This window comes from Pagrus pagrus (assembly GCF_965226575.1).
Source record: "Pagrus pagrus genome assembly, chromosome: 2".
NCBI classification, from domain to species: Eukaryota; Metazoa; Chordata; class Actinopteri; order Spariformes; family Sparidae; genus Pagrus; species Pagrus pagrus.
This window is the reverse complement of record NC_140186.1, coordinates 19,389,573-19,417,352: the sequence shown is the minus strand read 5'-3', so window position 1 is coordinate 19,417,352 and position 27,780 is coordinate 19,389,573. Positions and strand designations below refer to the sequence as shown.

The following is a 27,780-nucleotide window of genomic DNA, read 5'->3' as shown; positions in this document are numbered from 1 at the left end:
GCTTAATATTAATAAGTAGGACCTTTTTCATTCCAGAGATAGTCCCATGGAACAGCCAAGACCACTTCTGATTGTCTAATGGGTCCAAAGTTAGGTATCTTTTCAAGATCACAATTTGAAAGTCCATGGATGATGACATGTTTAATTTCTGTTTTTATTGCAGGATTATTGTAATGTAATGAAACATACTGCAATTGTATTTTTCTGTAAGGTTTCCTGTTGTTTTTGTCCAGCACCTGTGTGTTGAATCTGTGGTTTGTTTGTTTGTTGTTTTTTTCTTATGTGGCCTGGGATAATGTAAACACTCTTGTGTTTACATTATCCTTGTAATAATGTAAATCCTTGGCTTGTTTTTGCTTTACATTTGTTTTGTATCTTTGGTCCACAGCCAAGATAACTCCCCAAAGAGCTTATTTAAAATGAGTGTTTAGTTTATTTGAAAACAACACAAAACAGATACAACTGTACACAAACAGTCAAATGAGATCAACAGTTAACATGCAAGGGTCTTGACACGTATTTACCCATTATAATTGAGTTGTTTAGAGGGACATGCATCAGCCACAGAGATTGATTTTACTTTTGTTATATCTGAAGACCTCCACCAGGTCCTTATCAGATGCAGATGATGTCCACACTGTATATCACATTTTCACAGCACTCATTTTGACTTGTCATACTAGTAAAAGAGGCGAGTTGCCTGAATCTGACCTGACTTTGACCCCAAGACCAAGAGAGAGATTTATTGATACTGTAGCGGAACCACAGTGTCCAAAAGATTGAAATAAGTAATAGGGTAGTTGTAGGCCTTTGGTTTATTGTGTCACAGTTTATGTTTGTTAAAGTTAACATCAGTGTTTAAGTGCAGTTAAAGTATATTACTGTTAATACTCCATACCTTAGCTTTCCCATATCATTCATAGGCTACATATATATATATGTTTATATATATATATATATATATATATATATATATATATATATATATATATATCAATGCACTTTACTGCTTTCTGCACTCTGGTTAGACTGAATTGCATTGCAATGACGATAAAGTTGAATCAATCTCATCGTATTTTCATTATTAGTCTATATTAGTCTTATGTAAAGCACACACCAAGCATCCGTTTTTTTTAATTAAAATGTAACATGCAGTGGTCACATATACTTCTCTTCTCTCTTCAGATGCACTTTTAAAATATTTCACCACCACCCCCAGTGACACAGCATCAGGTGCTCCTGTCCTCTACCTCAGCACAGCAGAGTGACAATATTCTTGTTTGTGCAATACCTTATTCATATTGTATTTTTAATTCATTTTATGTCACTTGTTTTCGTGTTCACTGTTTTTATTTTGCATGTAAATAGAATATTCTTTAATATGTTGCAATGTGCAATGCCTTATTTATATTGTATTTTTAATTTATCACTTGTTTCTTTCTTCAGTTTTCATTTGGTGTGATATTTTTGACTTAGAAGAAATACAATCTTGAATACATACATGCAGTTTCTGTGTGAGTGTATGAAAATTGATTGTGAAATTGACTGCGATGCAAGGGGGCGCCAGCTAAAATCTTGTCGAGGGCACCCAATTGGTCAGGACACCGGCACTGTTAAGCAATATACAGATGTAGCCTACACACATGCAGCCAGAAAAGAGCTCCATAATTGTTTAAAAGCCCACCACTTTATTTTTGATTATAAACTGAGAGTGACTGTTCAGGATAGGGTCAGTGCCAGACCTACCCAGATAGCAGTGGACTCCGGGGCGGATCCGCCCTCATGTCGGAACATCCGCTCTGCTGTCAGTCGCTTCGGTCATGCGAAGAGGATCTGCCTCTCCTACAGGTAGCGCACCATCAAAGAGCGGACTCAGTGTTGGAGATACATGAATGTTAAACTAAGCAGGAACCAGGAGTCGATGTCCTTCTCTAAGTTTTTCCCTCCACCGTGATTATTTGAGGAATACGGTAAGTTTTCATTAGTTAGCCTAAATTATGGTTATTTTGTTTACAATGGGATGTGTCCGTAGATATGCTACTGTAGATTCACATTAACTGAATAACAGATTCGCGGGTGTGTCATAGAGGATAATACGTTACAGGGTGTGTGGCAGCTCCTTTTGTACTTGAAAGTTTGTATAAAGAGGTCAAAGTATTGTTTTTAATAAAGTAGAATGTTTGCTTTAATGTGAACACACCAGTCCGTGTATTAATTCTAGTGTCTTACTTCAGCCTGCTGTCAACCCAGTGAGCATAATTTAAAACGAAAATAAAGTGGTCAGTTTTTCAGGAACAACGCAGGGCTTGGCTCTGATGCGTGCTGGCTTGGAGTGGGTATGCGCTTTGCTCAGGCATGATAAATATCTCATGTAGCTGTCTGATCGGGCAACTGAAAAATAAATGTGATGTCTGATGTAATGTTATGTGACAATAAACTGCGTACTGTATCACAGAAGCTTTTCAAGTTTAGCTGCGTGCGCCAATCTGCCTTACCACCCAGGGGCGGTCCTGGCTAGATTTACGCCCTGGGCGACAGGACCATGTCTGTGGCTGCTGTGGAAGTATCTGACTCCTCATTTTGGCCAGTGGGTGCTCCAGCTCCAAAATATTTCAGAAGTGCCTCTGAATTTACAATTAAGATACAATATGTAAGTTAGATCACACTTACATCACACATGCATCAGTTACCCAATTAAAATGACCATAATGCACATTTGATTAACATTTGTTAACATCCTATTAACTAAGCATAACACACTACAAATTATTCAAAAAGCTATATCACATGTAGCTTACACAATGCCATGTCAATGTATATTAGAAGTTATTTAAGTTAGCATATAGCGTATAGCATTAAAAATTCCACAGTCAGGACTCTGTGTGAATTTGCACTTGTTGTGTTGCAAACACAAAGTAGCCCAGGTTGCCTATGGGTGAAATTAGTTGCATGACATGATGCCTCAATTCCTATAGTTGCTAGTTCATAGCCTATAGGCTACTGTCACTCACGTCACTCATAGAAATCTGCATACCTTTATCTTTTGCCCGTTTCTCCTCTTCTTCTTTTCTTCTCTTTCTGAACTGGGCACCTGATGGCTTCTTTGGTCTTTTACTTTGATCCATGATGAAGACAAAGACTCGACATCATTACCGATGTCACGTGATGTAAACAAATTCACGTAGATGCCCGTTGGAGGCAGTTTGTGTTGTGTGGCCTGGGATCATCAGTCTATCCCCCGCTCCCCTCCCCCTTGCCTATTCTGACACACACACAACCTGTGTGACTCTCAGCAGCGAGCTGACGTGACAATGAGGCCGCCCAGCTCCACTCCACTGACCTGACATGGAAATGAGCAGTAGTCTAGAAAACTGGCGAGTTTTTTTTTGTTTGTTTTTTTAGATTGCGCCCTGGGCGGTCGCCCACATTCCCTGTTACCACCAAGCGTTGAACAGATCTGATGAAGACAAATCTGGCATTCTGGACACTATAGAAGTTAACTCTGGTATCAACGAAGCCATATATGACATAACATTACTAATGTTAGATATTTTTGGAAGAGTTTGTAAAATAAATCAGTAATGATAAATCCCACACTGAATTTCTTTAGTGAGTATTTGTCTTTTTTTTTTGTGTTGAGAAAATTCTTATCGGTGCACGCCTACATTTAAGGGGAGGTGTTTGCCTTTGATTGGCCATCAATTTCAATAGTCCCTCATACACTGACCTCTAATGCATAATAATACATTTATTTATAATCCCACCATATATACAAGTGAGCCCCTGTTGGTGCCTCTGCACCTCTGGCCACAAAAATACCAATAGTGCCCCTGGTGCACTTCATAGAAATAAATCCTCAGTGAGTGTATATGTTTGGTACATTTCAACCAGTCTCTTCATTAAGAATTGTTCATTTTAACTGTCATTTCAGGTAAATGAACATGGCCTCCATTGTCATCTTTATTTTCACTGTCATCTACATCACTGCAGGAAATGCAAATACTGGTAAGTTCTGCCTCATCTGAGCGTCTGAAGTGTGAAATTCTGCCTGCTACTGATGTAACGTCCCATCCCTTTTCAAAAAACACATTTTCTTCTACAGGTTTTGTAAATGTGCAATGCAAGACTGAAAACGTGGGACAGTATGGTCAACTGTCACTGCTGGAGTGTGCCGTCAAAACTTCTCAAGAGGGAACAGACGTAGTAATCCGGGCAGTCAGTTGGAAGAAAGAGGGAGTTGACGAGCCCTTACTGGTTTTTCACCGAGGGGAACTAACTACAAAACAGCCACGCTACTCTTTTGCTGAACCATCCTGGAACAACAGGAACATGAATGTATCCCTGCACATCACCAACACTGCTGTGGAGGATCAGGGAGTTTATACATGTACAGTGGTGACAGACAGAGGTGTTACAACCAGTGAGACCAGCCTTAAAGTCACAGGTGAGAGCCTTCAGCCATGTTTGACCACTGAAACATTTTGACAACTATGTGGCACAGAGAGATGGCCATCTTTAGTCTTCAAAGCTATTCCCTACAATTCACCTCAAAGCTAAACCACGATTAAGGTCTTTCCTGTTTCTGTTAACATAATAGATCTTCTAGTTACACACAGAAAGATTTAATTGTTGCTTTGATGGAATGAAGATTGTTTAGAGATCAGGGGACTTTCCTCCACTAGCAGATTGGTATTTTCTATGAAACAGATTCAACTAAATGATGTCATGGTGCAATGTTCAGCTTTATGATCATGTTTGCTTTCTCTTTGTAGTCAAATACAGCAAACCAACTATAGTCTCCGAACCTGAAAGGATAACTCAAAGTACAGGTGGTACCCTGGTCTGTAACTCTGTTGGTGGCTATCCGAAAGGTCAGATTCGCTGGTTTAGTGAGCTCAACAAGGAATGGACGAGCACTGAAATGGAGGTGAAGCAGACAAAAAGTGGTCTGTTTGACCTCTCGAGCAGGCTGACTCTGCTGCAAGGATCCACTTACTCCAAGTATAAATGTGCAGTGTTCAACACCAGTGGAGGCAAAGAAGATGAGGCCACGTTTGAAGTACAAGACGGACAAGACACATCAAACCATCCAGGTATATGTTCTTTAATGCCTTTTGGCTCAATCCTGCATCACATAATGAAATGTCATACAGCCATTTCTACCACAGTTACACATGAGCTCATCCTTCCCCCTGAAATCTGAAGCAACACGGATGTCACTACAGTTACATAAACACAATGTAGGTGAAGCCTAAGTCTGATGCTCTTAACAATCTCCCTCCTGTCCACTTCCAAAGAATCCACAGTGACTCGTAGGTAAACTTGAAATGTTTACTTCAAAAAATGCAGGAAAAATACAAATAATAAATTGTCACAAAATTAAATACAAATCGCGTCCTATACACGCAGTGAGAGAAAGTACTGGAGAGAGAGAGAGCGAGAGAGAAGTAAAAAAACTACATGGCTCCACTCCCCGCTTGTCCTGACTGACCACAAATTCACATTACCTGCAAAACACTTGCGAGAGAGTAATCCATTAAAGGTGCAGTCTGCACAAAACAAAAATACATCCGTCCACTATAAAGTACCACAAATAAACTATAAAGGATCATTTTAGCTGCCCACAAATATTGAAATTACCCGAACATGTGCTTATTGCCTTGCTATAAACAAACCATATGTATACAACTGTAAATAATGTAAATAAATAATCTAAATATCTATCTATGTAAATAATTATCTTTATTCCTTCTAATGAACTTAAATTATTCAATCAACAAGAAAACTGCATCTTGGCTCCTACACACACCTTCATTTAAGATTGCTTAAGTAAGAGGAACTTAAACCACATGCCAACTGTAGCGCTTTTTCTGTTGTTGCTGTTGGCTTTGGAGGTTAAAGAGGTATGAACTTCCAATGAGTGAAAACTAAGGTAGAAAAAGAAAACAAGTAGAGAAATGGGAAAAGAAAGAGAAAGCCCTCAGAGCCTGTAGCTTAATATCCATTATTTCTACCATTTAGTGCAATGGCTCCATATTTTTTGCTTCCACCTCTTTGTCAGTGCTATTTGCAACTTTTAATCAGATATATTTTCAATTAAAAGTGCTCTTTTGGTTATGTTAATACACAGTCCTGAGACTTCATCTTTCCCTTTTTGAATGATGAACACAGACGAGCCCTTCCTGGTGGTATGGAGAGGAATTTCCTTTCACACGGGTGCAGAACATAGGAGCTAGCTGGCCGACGGCTGTAGTCTTAGCGGTGTGTTTAAGTGCAGCTTTTTGGCAGAGACACAGGCAACATGAGGTGATTCAACAGTCAGCCTTCATCGGCACTAGTTCTTTAAAGTCAGTTTGGTGTATCTGCAACATAAAGTCTTCAGGAGCCTGTTGGTCTTCAAAAAAAAAAAAAAAACTTGACAGGTTAGACTGACCTTGTAAACATTGAACCACAAAAAAAGCAGGAGCTCCATATAAATACATTCCAGAGAAGATGGAAGTTTTGGTCCCCTGCATCACTACATCGTGTGTTTGTTTTATCTGAAGCCAGCCATTTCCTGCGCTGTAGTTGTTTTGATACACAAGTTGATGAATAGCCAGGCTGCATCATGTCTCTAAAGCTGATGTGACTTCAAAACTTCAAAACAATGCTCCACACAAAGACAGAATATATGCATGACAGTCAACGCCTGAGCTGGGTGGTGGAAAATACAGATTTTGATTCACTATTAAATCACAATATTAAATTGTCAACAGGTTCCCGTTAGGCACTCTAGCTGAGCTGTTCATGGTCATTTATTATCAGCTGATCTTTATCTGTCGTTGCCTGCCTGCCACCTTGTTTACTTTCTCAACAATGCCGGCGTTTTCACTCAGGGCTGATGTTCAAATGCGGATCCCAGCAGGAGTAAAAGCGAAAGTGAATGTAGGTGTCACACAGTAGTGTAGTAGTGTAGTAGTACTCCACTGTTAAGAAAGAGGCAGAGCAAGTTTAAATAATTTATTAAAATTCCTACTGTTTTGTGTGAACTTTATTGTGAGATATATTAGACCATGCTTCCTTGTGGTCTGGATGACTTACTTCTTAACGTGACGTCATGAGTTGGCCTGTTCTGTAATCTTTGATCTTTTTTTTCTAGCCAGTTCCCACAGTACATTTCTTTGATGCTCTAACCTACTTTTGTATTTACATTTATACTGTTATACTATTTCTATTGTTTACATACACGCATTGATTGATAAATGAACTTTACCTGTTATGATGTTTTTTTAAAAAAAAAATTCATTCAGTGGCGTACATTTGTTAGTCCAAGTGTGTTTGATGACATTTTGAGGGACGTCTGTCTGCGGTGTGGCCTGATTGGGCCATGCGAATCCATCTACTTAAGACAGCCTCCCCCATTGTCTTGTAAGATAACTTGATGAAGGTCTAAGTACGGAAACGTTGTTGTCAATAAACTTAATCGCAAGTGAAGTGGACAGTATGCGGGAGTCTTTTTCCTTATTTTGTCGGCCTTCGGTCTTCTCCTACGTACCTGTCGACCCTAAGGTGTGCAAAAGCTGCACTCTGTAAATACCTCATTTTCCACAAACACTTCTTTCCTCTTTTTGTTCATAATTTGAAGGAAAGCAGTCTGCTCGAGTCTCCACAATAGTTGCTCCTGTGGTGGTCATCGGATCGCTGATTGTAGGATTGCTGGTGGTGTTCCTTTACAAAAGGCGATCTCGACGTGAGTATCCACACAGGGCCTCATTTGGCTTTTGGTCTAAATGTATTTCTTTGTATGAGTATGAACATAACAGGTGTAAAAAGGTACAAGACAAAATGTCTAAGCACTTGAACTGTAGCACTGAACTTTTTGTTCTTTATTTGGCTGGAATGCACTCTTTTAGTGAAAATGTAGCTTTTAATGACATCTAGCTCTGTACCTATGGAGTTAAATGAACTTAATGTAAGTCGCTTTGAACAAAAACATCTTCCAATGTAGTGTATGTGTCATGATTCTGGTTTTGCGTCTGTGGTTTCCTGTTTTATTTTAAAGTTTAACCCCCATGCGTCATGTCTTGCCTCCCTTGCTTTCCCTCCTGTTTTCTCGCTGTCCTCACCAGTCTGCTTTCCATCGTTAGTGTCTTCAGCTTCTCCAGCCCATCAGCCCCTTCCCTGTTTCTAGTGTTTTTCTGTTTATTTCCCTCACCTGTGTTGCTCCACCTCTCTCCACCTGCACCTCATCCCCTCATTAGTTGTGTGTGTATATAGTCTGTGTCCTTCCTCCTGTCTTTGTCAGTTCGTCCTGTGTTTCCCTATGGTTCGCCCATGTCGTCCACTTGTGTGCCACCTTAACCCATTCCCATGTCTTGCAGTGTTGTCCTATCTTACCCCATGGTATGTTCTTGGTTTTGTGCTCCTTGTGTTTTAACTGAGTTAGACTTTGTTCTTCAAAGTTGTTACTTTGTTTTAGCTTAAACTAACTCACCACTGACGGTCTGATCACATTCCAAGCCTGTCCGAGCACGTACTCCTCCTGCCGTGCTTTGAACTTTGTTCATAAATTCAGTTGGAGTACATGTTGATCACTGACCAAAAACTTCTGCAATATCCCTGCACTACCTTGGTGTCACATTATTAACATAAAATAATAAACTGCTCCCTGGGCTTTCCTCTGACTGTAACCCACAATAAAATCTTGAATTTGTTCCAGGTGACCATCAGGAAGTCCATACATTTGAGTCAGAGGCTGAGAGAGGTAAGCCTGAAATACAGCATTGTTACTCACTGTGTCCAACTAATAAAACTTGTTTTACTGCTGTTGCTAAAATGAAGTGCATGAGGATTAACTCAGACTTTGGTATTGAACCTTTTGCACCTTTTTCATGATTCTGGTTTTGCATCTGTGGTTTCCTGTTTTATTTTAAAGTTTAACCACCATGCATCATGTTTTGCTTCCCTTGCTCTCCCTCCTGTTTTCTTGCTGTCCTCATCAGTCAGCTTTCCATCGTTACAGTATGGTTTACAGACTTTGACACCCACCAAGACACCCTGGACACCATGGAGTACTCATTTGTTGCCCTTGTAATTACCAGTGGCACCAGGTGGGATTGACTCAAACATATGAAGGAAGTAGCAGACAGTTCAGACCAGTAATACTCAATATCTGGTCTGCGAGCCAGATGTACAGTTGGGTGGCCTGCTGACCATTTTCAGATTCATAATGAAAATAATTTTATGGATTCATTCATTCAAAGAGTCTGCTGGAGGAAATTCTGCTGTACCCTGGGCACAGACACTCCTGGTTACCAGACATGAGGGCGCTGTAAACCAGATAGCCGGGACTGAACAGAGGGACTTAAATGTTTTGTATAATGATATAAAGTAGCTTCTAAGTAAAAGAGAGAAAGCAGATCTTTGTGTGATGTCTGTGCAAAAGTTACAGAGGAAAGGGGGATTTATTTTAAATTTAGCTGTCTCAACTTAGCTGGTGACACCAAATGATCGATTACATTGCGTGTTTTATTTGCAATAAATTAATGCAATTAATCAGAGCAGCATATCTGGAACAAATCAAAGATTGGCAGTGCCAGTTTCCTGGGGGAAACCCTGGATGAAGGTCTTTGGCAAAGACAAATAAGCTGCATCAGGCTTTGGACGCACAGCTGACACTGTTATTAGATGAATTTATGTTGGTTTTTGTCTTTAACTTTTAAAAAGAAGGGTGTCACCAGCCATTTCCTTTAAGGGTCTTTGCTGAGAAGCTTTTCATGGTTTTAGTACATCAATAATGAAGTCAACTGGTCTAAAGTCCAGTGTTTCCCATCACTGTCCTGAGAACATTCCACCCCCGCTTTTTTCCATATCCTTTTTCTGACCACCGAGAAAGTTTGCTCGATAGATTCTGGTTGCACCTCCGTGTGTCACATGATGTCCACTTGTCACTTACTTGCTATTGCAAAATACTAAAACACATGTTTGTCTTCCTCTAACTGTCTTTGTTGTTTATGTAACTTCTGGCAGCAGTATGCACCTTCATTGCCAAATTTAAACTCTTATCTTCATCAACTCAGATAGGTTAAAGGTTTCATTCTTCTTCTTATCTGAGACCAGTCCTCAGAAAATGGCTGCCACCATTTTCAGTCTTTTGGGATCCAGATTTCTGATCTGAGACCTGTTTGTTAATAGAGCCAGACATGAACAGACATGACAGAATGATTTCCAATGTAAATGTTCAACTTGTGTTAAGATTTATTTGCTGGCCTTAGACGTGACAAATGGTACTCCTGTCTATAACACATTACCACCTGTAGATGCTTAATTTTGAGATTGTGTGTAAATGCTCTTCTTGTTCCTGATCAGCTGACTTGATAACAGAACAATGTGCCACTCAAGAGCTTATAGTGTTTCTTATTGCTGTTAGAATGATTCAATTCATGCTACTTCTGCACTTTTTCTGCAGTTTCTTTTCCTTGAAAATTGTTGTCATTATCAGGCTGACCTTGTCAGTTCATGTATATCAGTAGATAAAATATATCACTTCCAATATCAGATAATGTTGACCCAGATTTAAGATGAGTGTTGGAGAGTGCAGAGCTTGAAAACCTTGAATGGATAGCAATCCTGCCATCTATTGGACAAATAGCATTACAGCATGTTGTCAGGCCATAACAGCACAGGTTAACTACATGGAAACTAATGTGCTGTTGGTTTTTTTTTTATTTTAAAATGTTAAAATGTTATTATAATGGCCACCTAGGGCAGTAGTGTCCCAGCTTCAAAGATAAACATGGGCATATGATTATATGTCTCAGAGGAGCTCAGAGCCATGAAACATTCAAACATTTACACCTATTGATCAAGATAGATTGTGATAGTTTAATATTAATAAGTAGGACCTTTTTCATTCCAGAGATAGTCCCATGGAACAGCAAACATTTGCAGTCTAATTTAATCATTCCCACAAGACTTTTCTGAAACCAGCCAGAATCAACAGGTGTCAAGTTTAAAAATCTGTTGTAATAATTTCTGGAGCGAGAAGCAATATTTCTGAAAGAAGACACTTCAGGTTCAGTTTTTATTGTTGGGGTCTTCATATAAAGGGCTAGGGTTTGATAAGCCCCTGTTCTCTGCATTTAGATGAAACATTAATTCTGTTTTGATGTTTATACATAGACCAGACCTGGAGAACACTGAGAGAAGGACAGTCCACTTTCTGAGTAAGAGTTCCTCATCATGAATCTAATTACAGACTACAGATTTACAGGAGTGGATGTATATAGAAAGAAAGTTTACTTGTACTTGTTTATGTCCACGGAATCAAGGAGCTGAGTTTCACCTTTAATTTTTCAATCAATGGTTTCATATTGGTTTTAAAGGAGCGTTGCATGGATGTACAGATTATGTCCACTGTAGACTGTATGTCCATGACAGGTTCAATATCTGTTGTTCAGCCAAGACCACTTCTGATTGTCTAATGGGTCCAAAGTTAGGTATCTTTTCAAGATCACAATTTGAAAGTCCATGGATGATGAAATATTTAAGTTCTGTTTTTATTGCAGGATTATTGTAATGTAATGAAACATACTGCAGTTGTATTTTTCTGAAAGGTTTCTTGTTGTTTTTGTCCAGCACCTGTGTGTTGAATCTGTGGTTTGTTTGTTTGTTGTTTTTTTCTTATGTGGCCTGGGATAATGTAAACACTCTCATAAAAATGTTCCCTGGCTTGTTTTTGCTTTACATTTGTTTTGTATCTTTGGTCCACAGTTGAAATAACTCCCAAAATAGCTTATTTAAAATGAGTGTTTCGTTTATTTGAAAACAACACAAAACAGATACAACTGTACACAAACAGTCAAATGAGATTAACAGTTAACATGCAAGAGTCTTGACACGTATTTACCCATTATAATTTAGTTGTTTAGAGGGACATGCATCAGCCACAGAGATTGATTTTACTTTTGTTATATCTGAAGACCTCCACCAGGTCTTTATCAGATGCAGATGATGTCTACACTGTATGTCACATTTTCACAGCACTCATTTTGATTTGTCATAATAAACTGTGAGTGACTGTTCAGGATAGGATCAGTGCCAGAGCTACGCCCCTGTCGGGAATACATGGGAATAGGCGGAAAGTGTTGTCGGGAAACGAAAGTGAAACTAAGGAGGAACCAGGAGTCGATGTCTTTCCCTTAATTTTCCCCTCCAACCGTGATTATTTGAGGAATACGGTAAGTTTTCATCAGTTAGCCTAAAACATCGTTATGTTTTACAATGGGATGTGTCCGTAGATGTTATATAGATTCACAATAACTGAACAACAGATTCGCGGATGTGTCATGGAGGATATTAAGTTACAGGGTGTGTGGCAGCTCCTTTTGTACTTGAAAGGTTGTAAAGAGGTCAAAGTATTGTTTTTAATAAAGTAGAATGTTTGCTTTAATGTGAACACACCAGTCCGTGTATTAATTCTAGTGTGTTACTTCAGCCTGCTGTCAACCCAGTGAGGATAATTTAAAACGAAAATACAGTGGTCAGTTTTTCAGGAACAACGCAGGGCTTGGCTTTAATGCTCGCTTGCTTGGAAGTGAGTAAGCGCTTTGCTCAGACACGGTGGCGTTTAATATCTCCAACGTGCCTGAACACCAAGTGTTGACTTGAACTGATGAAGACAAATACGGCATTCTGGACATAATACAAGTCAACGCTGGGGTCGGTAAGTTGGAAAAACCGTCAAGTCATAATAACATTTTTGAAAGTATACAGTCAGTAACCCCGCCCCCTGTACTCGCTCAAACTCGCCAAACTCGCTCCTCACGTGCACTGTCCGACAACTGCCGAATACCGCCGACGGAGTCCGAGTCCTCACGAGCCGCGGTGGGAAGAAGACTGCCCGCGCACCGTTTTCATCACAACATCTAACAACAAGTAGCTACCTCATGTCTCATTCGCATGTAAGTAAACACCTAATATTATCAAATTGAACCTATACGACATAGCCACTGCTAGCACTGGTAGCTGTCAAGCTAGCTTTGTCAGCATTCAGACATTGTTTTGAAAGTGTGTTTTGCTGTTGTAACTTCATACGTCGAGTGGAAGATTTTCAAGCTCAAATGACTGCACATAAGCAGGTCAGCATCTAAGGTACAACAGTACTGGTACTTTTTTTCTGATAAACACCACCTACAACTATATGTTTTTGTACAGTATATTGACCAAGTGCCTCAATCAGAATAATTTGCCCAGTAGTTTTCCACATTTTGAATCTGTGTTTTGGTGCATAACGATAAACACAGTAAGTAGAGAAATGTGAGTAATGATAAAGGGGTGGTACTTCAAGTCAAAAGCATTAATAGATTAAATGAAAAAAATCATATAAATGTCATAAACTGGGACATCTATACAGTTTTGTCCAGGAATGTCTAAAGTATTCACCACTGAAAGTGTAAATGTTCACAGTATGCTGAGGACAGTCAAGCTCTGTTTCATAAAAAATATTTAATCATGTTGCTCATCTGTTGCTTTACAGGACTACATTTGGAGCAATTACATCGAGTGCTGAACTCTGCCTGACACCTATTCATTTGTTGTTCTGTATTTACTCCTTGTTTTGCATTATCTTCAACTTGTTTGAATAAAGTCTTGAAAATGATAGTTGCCTTTTCTTTACACTTCCAACATAAACAGCCAACCCATTACAGTTCTTAAACTTTACATGATGCAATGATAATAACAACTAAATTAGGTAAGACTCTTGTTTATTTAATTTTTGGAACACATGTAAATAAATAACACTACAAAAATAGTATACCTTTTTATCATTTAGACAATATACAGTGCAATTAGCATAAACAACTATATAGAGAAAGGACATCCAGAGGTTTCTCGACTGATTATAAACACAGATCAGTGTTGGCCAACATGTCAGGCTGGTGATGTCGCAATCCTCTGTTTTGGCAGTGATTGTCCTGTGGAAAGAATAGTATAATTACTTACCTGACCGTAAATACAGCTTCTCAAAGACCTTGAAATTACTTTCAATTTATTACAACGTTGCTTATTTATTTATTTAGTTAAATATTCCTGAAAAAAAACAACAGAAATAGCCTCTGTTACATCAGAATTGTGCCATTTGTAGTCATTTCATATTTACCAATTCTACACTTATGGGGGGTTAGAAAAATTCACCTTCAGAGTAATTTACATAGTTTCACGTTCTCATTATTTTTTATTACAAACTCTACTTGCTTTTTGTTGTACACCTTGGAGTACCTGGCCTAAGAAAGGAGTTCCATCATCTGAAAAAATATCATAATTACAGAAAACTGGATAAGGATGGAGAACTAAATGTGTTTACAGGACATAGTTACATATGAATGTGTTTCTGGGGCATACAAATGTTATTGATTCTCTCAAAGACAACACAGGACCGTTGCTATGTAAAAAAAAAAAAGCAAAAATAAAAGTCTGGTTAGGTGGGTGATGGGAGGCTTATGTAATGGGTGACAAGCGATTATTTATAGGGATTGTTCTGTGTTTCCCACATTTTACTGTAGTCAGCTGAAACTTCTAGATTAAAAGATGTTTTACTAATATGCAATAGTCTCAAGCAGTAGACTAACATGTTAATAAGACTGTTAGGACCAGTACTTGAAGCATTTTCCTGGTGCAGCTAATGAAATGATGTCATTCCTTTTCGTATTGTATCCCTGCCAAGGAGCACATTCATGTGCATAAAGCAAATCAATTTGATATGAAAGGATGACAAATTTATAAATGAAATGTATCCATCAAAGATACATATTACATGAATAACAGTGGTCTGATCCATGTTGCTATCAGCATCGAGTTACACTCACCTGTCGGAGAGAAACTCTGACACTTGGCTGATGATGGTAATGATGAGCTCATACATACGACAGCAACATAAGGAGCTAACGTTAGCTACATTGACTTCATAATGCAGAGTAGTAATACATTTCCCCCAACCAAAACAAACCAGCTAATTACCTGTCCAACAGAGACACAGCTACCATGGCATCTGTTTTCAGGCCTTCGACTCCATCAGTTGTCGCCATCATTGACCAGCCACTCCAATGCTGACTCTGGTTTCACCTCTTGAGCTATCCGACCTCTTTTTGTTTGTAGCCTTCTCGAGTTTGGTCTTTTCTAGCTCTGTTTGGCAGTGCACCCTGCTGCAGTTACAGCTGCTACATTTAGGGCATTTAGCAGACGCTTTTGTCCAAAGCGACTTACAGTAATTCATACTGTAATGAAAAGTGTGGCTGTACTTTCTCTGTCATTCTTGTCTGTAAATAACTGCAGCAGTGCGGTGTTTAGACTCTGGTCACGTGCATTGAGTGATGGGCGGAGTCAGCGCAGGGTGGGCAGGCAAAGACAGATTGATGGACAGGTGGTCTGTCCAAACAATATCTTCAGGCCGCTAAAATTGATTGGATGAAGTTTTTACAGCCTTGTCGCTTCCAGAGACGATGGATTGTTTTCCTTTTTTTCCAAATAATTTTATATTTTGATTGCTGTCTGGATGTTAAGAGATTGTATACAAACACAATAAAAAATGTTTCTAAACAGAATTACCAACCCCAGCTTTAAGTCTGGTGTCAACAAAGCCATAAATGACATAACATTACTAATGTTAAATATTTTTGGAAATGCCATTCCCATGAGGTCTGGTGTGGTTGAATCCCTTTCAGAAGCCTTGTGATCCAAATTTGAACTGCAGTGTCTTTTTCAGACTTTGTAAAATACATCAATCGTGATAAATCCCACACTGAATGTCTTTAGTGATTATTTGTCCATTTTTCTGTGTTGAATAAATTGTTATTGGTGCACGCCTACATATAAGGGGAGATGTTCGCCCTTGATTGGCCATCAATTTCAATAGTCCCTCATACACTGACCTCTAATGCATAATAATAAGATTATTTATAATCCCACCATATATACAAGTGAGCCCCCGGTGGTGCATCTGCACCTCTGGCCACAAAAATACCAATAGTGCCCATGGTGCACTTGACTTTGATTTCCTTTGCACCCTGTAGTTTTATTCACAGTAATACATCTTCAGTGAGTGTATGTGTTTGGTACATTTCAACCAATCTCTTCATTAAGAATTGTTGATTTTAACTGTCATTTCAGGTAAATGAACATGGCCTCCATTGGTATCTTTATTTTCACTGTCATCTACATCACTGCAGGAAATGCAAATACTGGTAAGTTCTGCCTCATCTGAGAGTATGAAGTTTGAAGTTTTGCCTGCTACTGATGTAACGTCCCATCCCTTTTCAAAAAACACATTTTCTTCTACAGGCTTTGTAAATGTGCAATGCAAGACTGAAAACGTGGGACAGTATGGTCAGCTGTCACTGCTGGAGTGTGCTGTCAAAACTTCTCAAGAGGGAACAGACGTAGTAATCCGGGCAGTCAGTTGGAAGAAAGAGGGAGTTGACGATCCCTTACTGGTTTTTCACCGAGGGGGAACTAAAAAACAGCCAGGCTACTCGTTTGCTGAACCATCCTGGAACACCAAGAACATGAATGTATCCCTGCACATCGCCGACACTGCTGTGGAGGATCAGGGAGTTTATACATGTACGGTGCTGACAGACAGAGGTGCTACAACCAGCGAGACCAGCCTTAAAGTCACAGGTGAGAGCCTTCAGCCATGTTTGACCGCTGAAACATTTTGACAACTGTGTGGCACAGAGAGATGGCCATCTTTAGTCTTCAAAGCTATTCCCTACAATTCACCTCAAAGCTAAACCACGATTAAAGTCTTTCCTGTTTCTGTTAACATATTATATGTTTTAGTTACACACAGAAAAATGTTCTTGCTGAAAGATTTAATTGTGGCTTTGATGGAATAAATATTGTTTAGAGATCAGGGGACTTTCCTCCACTAGCAGATTGGTATTTTCTATGAAACAGATTCAGCTGTCTCTCTCTGTTGGACGCTTTGTTTCATTGTGACAAATAATCAAAATCAAAAATACCTTCTGTATTCAGTTTCTTCATTATTTGCATTTCCTTCCACATATTGTACTCCAAAGAACGAGTCAAATATTGTAGTCAGTAATAATTTTGCAATACTTTATTGGTGTCATTTAATTGACGTTGTGGTGCAATGTTCAGCTTTATGATGATGTTTGCTTTCTCTTTGCAGCCAAATACAGCAAACCAACTATAATCTCCGAACCTGAAAGGATAACTCAAAGTACAGGTGGTACCCTGGTCTGTATCTCCGTTGGTGGCTACCCGAAAGGTCAGATTCGCTGGTTTGGTGAGCTCAACGAGGATTGGACGAAGAGCGCTGAAATGGAGGTGAAGCAGACAAAAAGTGGTCTGTTTGACCTCTCGAGCAGGCTGACTCTGCTGCAAGGATCCACTTACTCCAAGTATAAATGTGCAGTGTTCAACACCAGTGGAGGCAAAGAGGATGAGGCCACGTTTGAAGTACCAGACAGACCAGACGCATCAGGCCGTTCAGGTATATGTTCTTTAATGCCTTTTGGCTCAATCCTGCATCAAACAATGAAATGTCATACAGCCATTTCCACCACAGTTACATATGAGCTCATCCTTCCCCCTGAAATCTGAAGCAACACAGATGTCACTACAGTTACATTAACACACCTTCATTTGAGATTGCTTAAGTAAGAGGAACTTGAACCACATGACAACTGTAGCGCTTTTTCTGTTGTTGCTGTTGTTGGCTTTGGAGGTTAAAAAGGTAGGAATTTTCCAATGAGTGAAAAGTAAGGTAGAAATAAAAAATAGGTAGAGAAACGGAAAAAGAAAGGGAAAGCCCCTCAGAGCCTGTAGCTTAATATCCATTACTTCTACCATTTAGTGCAATGACTCCTTATTTTTTGCTTCCACCTCTTTGTCAGTGCTATTTGCAACTTTTAATCAAATATATTCTCCATTAAAAGTGCTCTTTTGGTTATGTTAATACATAGTCCTGAGACTTAATGTTTCCCTTTTTGAATGATGAACACAGACGAGCACTTCCTGGTGGTATGGAGAGGAATTTCCTCTCACACGGGTGCAGAACATAGGAGCTAGCTGGCCGACGGCTGTAGTCTTAGCGGTGTGTTTAAGTGCAGCTTTTTGGCAGTGACACAGGCAACATGAGGTGATTCAACAGTCAGCCTTCATCGGCACTAGTTCTTTGAAGTCAGTTTGGTGTATCTGCAACATAAAGTCTTCAGGAGCCTGTTGGTCTTCAAAAAAAAAAAAAAAACTTGACAGGTTAGACTGACCTTGTAAACATTGAACCACAAAAAAAGCAGGAGCTCCATATAAATACATCCCAGAAAAGATGGAAGTTTTGGTCCCCTGCATCACTACATTGTGTGTTTGTTTTATCTGAAGCCAGCCATTTCCTCCGCTGTAGGTTTTTTGATACACAAGTTGATGAATAGTCAGGCTGCATCATGTCTCTAAAGCTGATGTGACTTCAAAACTTCAAAACAATGCTCCACACAAAGAAAGAAAACTATGCATGACGGTCAACGTCTGAGCTGGGTGGTGGAAATACAGCTTTTGATTCACTATTAAATCACAATATTAAATCGTCAACAGGTTCCCATTAGGCACTCTAGCTGAGCTGTTCATGGTCATTTATTATCAGCTGATCTTTATCTGTCGTTGCCTGCCTGCCACCTTGTTTACTTTCTCTACAAGGCTGCCGTTTTCACTCAGGGCTGATGTTCAAATGCAGACCCCAGCAGGAGTAAAAGAGACAGTGAATGTAGGTGTCACACAGTAGTGTAGTAGTGTAGTAGTACTCCACTGTTAAGAAAGAGGCACCGAGCAAGTTTAACAGTATTACAGGGAGAATTTCCACAAAGTGCTTACATACCTCATTTTAACAAACACTTCTTTCCTCTTTTTGTTCATGACTTGAAGGATTAGAACATTAAAGCTTTGTTATTCATTTATTCAGGTGAGGATCCAGGAAAGCCGTCTGCTCGACTCACCAATATAGTTGCTCCTGTGGTGGTCATCGGATCGCTGGTTGTAGGATTGCTGGTGGTGATGGTGTTCCTTTACGGAAGGCGACCTCGACGTGAGTATCCACACAGGGCTTTTGGTCTAAATGTATTTCTTCGTGAGTATGAACATAACAGGTGTAAAAAGGTACAAGACAAAGTGTCTAAGCACTTGAACTGTAGCACTGAACTCTTTGTTCTTTATTTGGCTGGAATGCTCTCTTTTAATGAAAATGTAGCTTTTAATGACATCTAGCTCTGTACGTATGGAGTTAAATGAACTTAATGTAAGTCGCTTTGAACAAAAACATCTTCCAATGTAGTGTATGTGTCATGATTCTGGTTTTGCGTCTGTGGTTTCCTGTTTTATTTCGAAGTTTAATCCCCATGCGTCATGTCTTGCCTCCCTTGCTTTCCCTCCTGTTTTCTCGCTGTCCTCACCAGTCTCCTTTCCATCGTTAGTGTCTTCAGCTTCTCCAGCCCATCAGCCCCTTCCCTGTTTCTAGTGTTTTTCTGTTTATTTCCCTCACCTGTGTTGCTCCACCTCTCTCCACCTGCACCTCATCCCCTCGTTAGTTGTGTGTGTATATAGTCTGTGTCCTTCCTCCTGTCTTTGTCAGTTCGTCCTGTGTTCCCCTATGGTTCATCCACGTTGGCTCCTTGTGTTCCACCTTAACCCATTCCCATGTCTTCCAGTGTCGTCCTATCTTACCCCATGGTATGTTCTTGGTTTTGTGCTCCTTGTGTTTTTACTGAGTTAGACTTTGTTCTTCAAAGTTGTTACTTTGTTTTAGCTTAAAGTAACTGACCACTGACGGTCTGATCACATTCCAAGCCTGTCCGAGCACGTACTCCTCCTGCTGTGCTTTGAACTTTGTTCATAAATTCAGTTGGAGTGCATGTTGATCACTGACCAAAAACTTCTGCAATATCCCTGCACTACCTTGGTGTCACATTATTAACATAAAATAATAAACTGCTCCCTGGGCTTTCCTCTGACTGTAACCCACAATAAAATCTTGAATTTGTTCCAGGTGACCATCAGGAAGTCCATACATTTGAGTCAGAGGCTGAGAAAGGTAAGCCTGAAATACAGCATTGTTACTCACTGTGTCCAACTAATAAAACTTGTTTTACTACTGTTGCTAAGATGACGTGTATGAGGATTAACTCAGACTTTGGTATTGAACCTTTTGCAGGAGGTCATAAGGAGATGGATAAAGAATACCAAGACACCGTGGCCTAAGGTGATTTTAATGTTCCCAGTAAATAGTTGAGAAGATTAGTTTCACCTCAACATATTTATGTGTATTGGCAGTCTACAAGATAATATCCGGTGACTAAATACTTTCTCACTGTCTCTCAACAGGAGGCACAGCATGTCACAGGAATATGCAAACTTAGTGGAAACCTGATATCACAACTTCCTTGTTTGCTTGTGGCACAGCATGCCACATGAACGCACAAACTTACTCTGCAAACAACTAGAACCAGAAATTGACATGACAAATACATTCCAAGGAAAAGATTCAAGCTGTATGAACCTTCATTTGGTGGACATAGATGTGAAAACTGCAATCCCATCTTCAACACATTACCATCTCTAGACACTTGATATTGAGATTCTGTGCATCACACTTTTCTCTCTTAGTTAGTGGCTTTTTTAAGAAGTGATGTATTGGCTGGTTTCTGTTTTTTCTTTGTCCTGATGAGGTCATTTGATAACACAGAATCACCACACAAGATCTGATGAACATTGTGTAGTATCAAGTTTTGGTAACATGAGCTTTGAAACTGAAACTTTGAAACTCTTCTTAACGGGTTTTGTGGAACTTCTGTGTTGTGCTTGAAGCTGGTGGTTAGTCATTTCTAAACTAATGTTAGCTGCTGTTGCTTTCTACTGTTGTATTTTATAGTTTTTTTATATTGTGTATATGGTGTCTGTCTGTCTGTCTGTCTGAGAATGTGCATGAAGTGACATCCCAGACTGTCGCAGAAAATCTGAGTCCTTCACACAAGAAATCCACAGTCCAGCAGCATTAATCAACAAATCTACATCTACAGGTTTGTATAGGTAACCATGAGAGACGGGGAAGACATCATACTTCACGCCACGTTATTTTGATATCATTGAATAAAATATATCACTTACGATATCAGATCATGTTGACCCAGATTTAAGATGAATATTTCTGAACTTGCAAACCTCAAATACTGTAGATATCAGTCCTGCCATGTATTGAACAGTTAGATTTACAGCATGTTGTCAGGTTGCAGCAGCACAGGTGAACTGCATGAAAAAGAGTTTGCAGGAGGTTGTTTATCTTTATTTTCAGTCAAGACCAAACGTCCTGACTGTCTGGATGCTCAGAACAGTTTTTTGTAATAGTTTTTTTTTTATTGTAATATATACTGTAAGATGTTCCAGTTTTTTGCCCCCAACTTTTGTTTGTGTTTGTGTTTTGCTTTGAGTTGTTGTGTGTCATGGAATAATGTAAATACTCATTTTGCTCCAGCAAGCTCATGTTTGTTTGTGTCTGTTGTCCACAGTCAAATTAACCGCCAAAACACTCAATAACATTTATTATCTAGTTCTTTAAATGTAATTGAATTTCATTTAAAACAACACAAATTAGATCCAGTTAGACTGGGTTAACACTTTATCAAGGGTCTTCATGTGTTGCATATATTTTACCGTCATTTTTTAATTGGTCAGTTCAACAGCCATAAAGATTAATTTAATTTTGTTGCATGTAGCAACCTCCACAGAGGTTGAGCTCACCTCATCATTACATGTTAAACCAGCTATGACCAGGAAACCCAGTGTGAAATACAGGTGAAAAAGTTCCATTAAAGGTGCACTACGTAGTTTTGGGGAATACATTTTAATCAGAAGAGAAAGATCTTTATTGACTGATGTTTTTTGCCTAAACAAACTCTTCGTTTTCATGACTGAATAAACACACTGACCTTAAAGGACAACAACATTTCATACTGTTTTACTTTGTTGATATTTGGCGGACCCTGCCACTTTTCTAGCCTCAAACAGTGTTCTGTGGACCTTATTTTCCTCTGAGAGCAGTTTGTTTAATCAGTTATGTAAAAAATTAATATTTCTGAATTTGAATTTATTCTCTGAAACCACATAGTGCCCCTTCAAGTGTTCCAACTTACAGATACAAATTGACGTTTATGCGATAGCTATATGAAGCTATATACAGTTCAGTTTTTTAATAAAAAAACAAAACAAAACATGGGCTCATACTTTAATACGTTTAAATGATATGTTTCATTCATTCTCATATATTTAAGGTTATAGTAAACCATTCTGGAGAAACATAGTTGAGTGTAGTTAGTAGTAGTAGTAGTAGTTGAGTCCCATTCCCAGGTCTTCAAACTCAAAGTTTAAATGTTTGATGACCTGGGAATGAGAAGGGGAATCTTTCTACAGATTTGCAGTTCATGCATCAATCATATAAAAATAGCCATCACTCCACTATGTCTTTACATTACAAATTGTTGTTGCTGCTATATTCATACTCAAAATCTCTTATATTTACTTGAAAAGCCATAATATGCCATCTTTCTTTTGCATTTATTGTGTAAACACCTGATAGTTATGTAAATATTTAAATGATGTCATAAGTATAATGACATGTAGAACACAATTAATTCATAGTTATAACTTGTAACATGTCATCATTTATTCTCACACCTTTGTGATATGTGTTGTTTAGCCATTTACCTTTTTTCCATCTGGACATTTTCATGAACTTGGTTTCCAACATCATGACACTGTAGCCCAGCTGAAGCCATATGTCTATGAGTCATAAGGAAATAACGGAAATACATGTGATTCTCTCAAAGGTTTCATAACATCACCACACATCAAAAAGTACAGGAAGCAGTGTTTGCAGTATGCCATCTGTGTGGGTATGTGTGAGAGACAAAGACAGCGTGAAGTCAGTGCTGCAAGATGATGCCGCTCTGTTGGTCTGTACTGTTGCTCTTTCTTTCCGCCAATGCAGGTATGATTGTTTACTTTGAAACTGCAAAACAGATTCAGTTGCTGCTTCCAGAAACTCTGTTATCCAGTCAGTGTTTAAATAATGCAGATGGCTGTGTGTCTTGTGTTTTTAGACCCTCTGATCAGACAGTTTGTCTCTTTTATGACAGAGGACACTGCAGTGTACAGACAGGTGGAAGAGAGTGTCACCTTAAAGTGTTCGTCTGAAGGATGTCCCAGCAGCGTTGAAGAGTCCATCGGGATGTATCTGTATCGACAAGAATGTAAGGACGTGGAAGAGGTGCTTTACTATCACAGACGAAATGACAAAATCAGCCCGCGAAACAGATTCATCAGCAGGATTGAAAAAACTGGATCTCTGATGAACCACACCATCACCATCAGCAGCCTGACCATGGAGGACGCTGGATTCTACCGCTGTGTCTACGTGAACGAAAACGATGGTCGAGTCAAATGCAAAGGCTACACACTTATTGTGAGAGGTGTGTTGGAGCGCAGTCCAGTGCATTCAAACAGTCCCTTTTTAAATGACGCATTAAGTTCTACTTTAATGCTTCATTTTAATACTTCTAGTGCATTTCATTGGTGATCACTTCATAGGCAAATGTACCTTTTTACTCATGATGGTTGTACTTACCAGTTACTTGCAGATTAAGACTATACACACAGAACATATGGTGCCTTTATTTAAAAAATATGAAAGTCAACAGTTTGTAAAATGGGTCCAACCTCAACCAGTCATTAAATATACAATATCAAAATGCTGCTTACATGTAAATGCTATCCAGTCATTGTTTAATTAATACAGATGGCTGTGTGTCTTGTGTTTTTAGACCCTCTAATCAGACAGTTTGTCCCTTTTATGACAGAGGACACTGCAGTGTACAGACAGGTGGGAGAGAGTGTCACCTTTAAGTGTTCGTCTGAAGGATGTCCCAGCAGCGTTGAAGAGTCTATTGGGATGTATCTGTATCAACAAGAATATAAGGGAGTGGAAGAGGTGCTTTACTATGACGGACGAAATGACAATATCAGCCCGCAAAACAGATTCATCAGCAGGATTGAAAAAACTGGATCTCTGATGAACCACGCCATCACCATCAGCAGCCTGACCATGGAGGACGCTGGATTCTACCACTGTGTCTACGTGAACAAAGACGATGATAGAGTCAAATGCAAAGGCTACACACTTATTGTAAGAGGTGTGTTGGAGCGCAGTCCAGTGCATTCAGTCTCCTTTTTAAATGACACATTAAGTTCTACTTTATTGCTTCATTTTAATACTTCCAGTGCATTTCATTGGTGATCACTTCATAGGCAAATTTTACTTACCATTTACTTGCAGATTAAGATTTTACACACAAAACATATGTTGCCTTTACTAAAACAATATGATAGTCAAATGTTTATATAATGGGTCATTAAATTTACAATATCAAAATGCTGCTTACATGTTAATGCGTCAATGATAAATATGTTCCGGATACTTGTGATATTCAACATTTGTGTTTTGTAGTGTAGAAAATATTTGTATAAAACCAACCTTTTTTTTTTCTTTTATCTTTTGTTTTTTTTTTTACCCCTTTTCATCCGAGCATATACAAAGTAAATATGTAGAAAAACATTTCAGTGATAACTCAACTATATATATATGACTGTGTGTGTGTGTGTGTGTGTGTGTGTGTGTGTGTGTGCAAATGTGTACAAATCTATATGTTAAAATAAAAAAATGTAAAGCTGTGCTACAATGCCTTAACTATTTGGACTGATACAAGAATATTTAAATGAAGATGGCATTTTGTTTTTGGTGTAACCCATGTTTGCGTGTTTGTCATTTCACACAGGAATGCCTTGTGTCCCTCCCAACCAAAGTCCATCTCTGGAGTTAGTCATCATCGCCGCATGTGTCATCAGTACACTGGTAACCGTGATCTTCATCCTGCTGATCCTGAGGGTGAGTTCAGACTTCTCACTACTTTGTGCATGAGCTAAAATGTTTAAAGCAGCTCTGCAAGCTTCAGCAGTGGTTACCTCGTGTACAGTTTCTGCAGATATTATTTGCTCGACATGTGCACATTTATCAGTTTATCACTACATCACACCAAGACCACCAAACTGCTATAAACACGAGGTTTACGCTCTGAGATCTTAAGATCACAGGAACTTTACGTAGAAGATCACTGAATGCTGGGGGATGTGGGTGCAGCTTCACCGAGCTTACTGTGTATCTGTTGCAGTCTTGCGGCAAAGCATGTGATACTGTAGATCTGCCGATCACTAGGGGATACCATGACATGTTTGCCTTGTCGAGAAGTGAATAATGCACGTGTATGAGGGTGCAGTACCATCAGAGGTGATAATGAAGAACCAACATGGTAGAAAGAGTGACAAAGACCACATAGGGACAAGATTAGGGTGGATGGATGGGTCAAACTCTTTAAATTGACTACACCCAACTCCTCTTACCTGCATTAAAGAATCACTGCCATTTCTCCCAGAGAAAAACTAGTGTTGTTGTCGTTAAGTTGGTTCCTTTCAACTGATTATAGTTTGTGAAATCTGCTGTTAACATTTGTCCAAAAATCTGTCTTTAACTTCATTGAAGCTAGTCTTAAAAAAGGATAACATAAAAAATATAAATGTCTGATATTTGTGCAAACTTGTGGTGATATTTCAGTGATATTTCACTACCAACAGACAAAACAATGGGCTAGCAGCAGAAGAACAACACGGAGGGTCTCCAACGATAATGTGTATGAAGTTATGACCAGGAACGCCCTCCACCCTCTAGCAGCTCAAGAGCAGTCACCGCCAAGCCCGTATGTTTTTACTTAGCCTTGTTGAACAAATATTATTGGTTCGGTGGGAGTTGGTTTACTTCTTTTCACTGTTGCTTGATCAGACTTTGAAGTGATTTAAAAAACATACATGAGACAAAATTTAAAGCTAAACACATTGTTGGGAAACTGTCTCCCAAATCAAACTGTTCTCATTGTTGTTTGTATTAATTATCATATTTGAACTTTGTTTTGTTTTTATGGCTGTATTTGACTGTTTCATTGCAAGCAATAAAATACATGCGTTAATAAAGTTCTTCATTGTCTCATACACTATTAAAGATGGGTTGTTTTATACACTTAAAATACTGATCGAAACATTACCACAACATTGAGAGAAAACACTTTCCAGCACATTCTTGGAAATTCCTCTATTTGCCTTGGCTATTGACTATTTAAAAGACAAACCTTTTTTCCCGCTTAATTAATTTAAGCGGGGAATAAACAGTTTTGCAGGGAGTGCAGTCAAACTGTCCCAGAGAAAACAAACAAACATAACTAAGCACTAAAACTAAAAGTTAGGTATGATTAAAAAGACTGCTCAGGTGTCTTTTTAATCATACCTAACTTTTAAGCTTAAATCATCACGTTAAAGCGATGAGTTTTCTGACTTTTCTTTAAATTTGGCATGAAACACTGTTGGTGAGTTTCATTAGCTTCTGTAGCTACGCAGCAAATGTAACTTTTGACAAATCTTAAATCTGGGACAGATATTTTTGAATTGTTGTGGGGGCCAGCTTTTAGAGGGGAAATGTGACCACAAACCAAAAACTTAACAAGAGAGGTGGGGGAGTATGTGTGGGTGGTCTGCAGGTCCAAGTGTCGAGTAGTCGCATGATACATTAGTTTAATTTAATCCATCTAGTCATTTAAAGTTAATGCAGTGCAATGAATAACATGTTTGGTTACACTTTATTGGAAGAGTTGTTATCACAGCTTGACATCAACCAAGACAACACTGTCCCACAACACTGTATATGATGCGTCATTTGTGCTTCATGTTGATATTTGTAAAGTGCTTTCAAATCGGTGTCAGAAGCTTTGCTGTGCATCTGTGGTCTCAGAGCGTGCATCGATGTTTTTTTCCCAATATTTCAATAAAAGTAACAAATGAACTGATGTGTCAGTTTTGATTTTTCGCCCTCACGTTTACACCATATCAACCCCAGAATTGTTTTTCAGTCAATCGTTGCTACTTGTGTTTTTAATGTATTTTATTTTACTTTTGACTTGGGCACGTTTCTCAGTAGAAGGCAGGAAGTTTAACTTAACCACAGGCTTTACAGGAACACCACAGCAATGATGGTAATACTGATAGGGTTTGGCAGTTTAACGGTTTGAGTAGAGTTTCAGCATTTAATGTGAAATCATTTAATAGAACTAACCGTTGATCACGAGGAGAGCACATGCACTGAATATACACTACTCAAAATTAGTTAGGGATATTGGGATATGGGTGCGTATATGCATGTGCATGGATGTGTAAATGAACCATTCTGTGGTATTCACACCTTCACAGTTTACTATTGTGTGTGGGTCTTTGGAGGAATACATACCACAAGACAGAGTTGAATGATGACTAATTCATCTGAGCTTAATCTGATCCAAGCAACATATGATCACCCAAGTTTGGTTGTGTACCATTCTTTTTAATGGGGTAAGTGGCAAAGAAAGTTTTGTTGCTGCACCTCATCACTTTTCAGCTATGTTATTTATTTGTTGTAAGGCTGTCGACAGTTTCACTGAAAACTTCACAACAACTTTGAAATCCTAATAATATGTATATTTGCAATGTTTTTTCAAGGGGAACCTAAGTTAGAGCAGAAAAAGCACAATATCACTTAACACTCCTGAAGGAAGAAATCGGATGCTTCAGTCTCAGGTCCCTGCTAAAACATCAGTATTATAATTAGTC

General features: G+C 38.9%; 3 protein-coding genes across 9 annotated transcripts; all 3 read left to right on the top strand.

Moving 5' to 3' along the window:
- The first annotated feature begins 1,838 nt into the window (after positions 1–1,838).
- Positions 1,839–11,724, top strand: LOC311272966 (CD276 antigen-like). Of its 4 annotated transcripts, none has more exons than XM_084379763.1 (7): positions 1,839–1,970; positions 3,932–4,005; positions 4,103–4,444; positions 4,773–5,093; positions 7,625–7,729; positions 8,699–8,743; positions 8,986–11,724. In XM_084379763.1, exons 2-7 carry the CDS (start codon positions 3,936–3,938, stop codon positions 9,018–9,020), a joined length of 918 nt encoding a protein of 305 aa, XP_084235889.1. In that variant the 5' UTR covers positions 1,839–1,970; positions 3,932–3,935; the 3' UTR covers positions 9,021–11,724. The 4 variants fall into 4 exon arrangements, 2 of the variants coding, with proteins under 2 accessions (XP_084235889.1, XP_084235888.1); XM_084379762.1 differs by having other exon boundaries at positions 8,982–11,724; XR_014624626.1 differs by lacking the exons at positions 1,839–1,970; positions 3,932–4,005; positions 4,103–4,444; positions 4,773–5,093; positions 7,625–7,729 and adding an exon at positions 8,295–8,382 and having other exon boundaries at positions 8,986–9,029.
- Positions 11,725–12,010: 286 nt separating this feature from the next.
- Positions 12,011–22,404, top strand: LOC311271183 (CD276 antigen-like). Of its 4 annotated transcripts, none has more exons than XM_084376723.1 (8): positions 12,011–12,218; positions 16,147–16,220; positions 16,318–16,656; positions 17,171–17,494; positions 18,956–19,120; positions 20,036–20,080; positions 20,201–20,248; positions 20,371–22,404. In XM_084376723.1, the coding sequence occupies exons 2-7, from the start codon at positions 16,151–16,153 to the stop codon at positions 20,245–20,247; spliced, it is 990 nt and encodes a 329-aa protein (XP_084232849.1). In that variant the 5' UTR covers positions 12,011–12,218; positions 16,147–16,150; the 3' UTR covers position 20,248; positions 20,371–22,404. The 4 variants fall into 4 exon arrangements, 3 of the variants coding, with proteins under 3 accessions (XP_084232849.1, XP_084232851.1, XP_084232850.1); XR_014624367.1 differs by lacking the exon at positions 20,371–22,404 and adding an exon at positions 19,622–19,719 and having other exon boundaries at positions 12,012–12,218; positions 18,956–19,078; positions 20,201–20,243; XM_084376725.1 differs by having other exon boundaries at positions 12,014–12,218; positions 18,956–19,078; positions 20,371–22,403.
- LOC311271196 (uncharacterized protein) lies at positions 21,054–26,391 on the top strand. The gene is made up of 6 exons (XM_084376758.1): positions 21,054–21,065; positions 22,869–22,934; positions 23,178–23,510; positions 23,898–24,230; positions 24,873–24,982; positions 25,726–26,391. The coding sequence occupies exons 3-6, from the start codon at positions 23,270–23,272 to the stop codon at positions 25,861–25,863; spliced, it is 822 nt and encodes a 273-aa protein (XP_084232884.1). The 5' UTR covers positions 21,054–21,065; positions 22,869–22,934; positions 23,178–23,269; the 3' UTR covers positions 25,864–26,391.
- Positions 26,392–27,780: the final 1,389 nt, after the last annotated feature.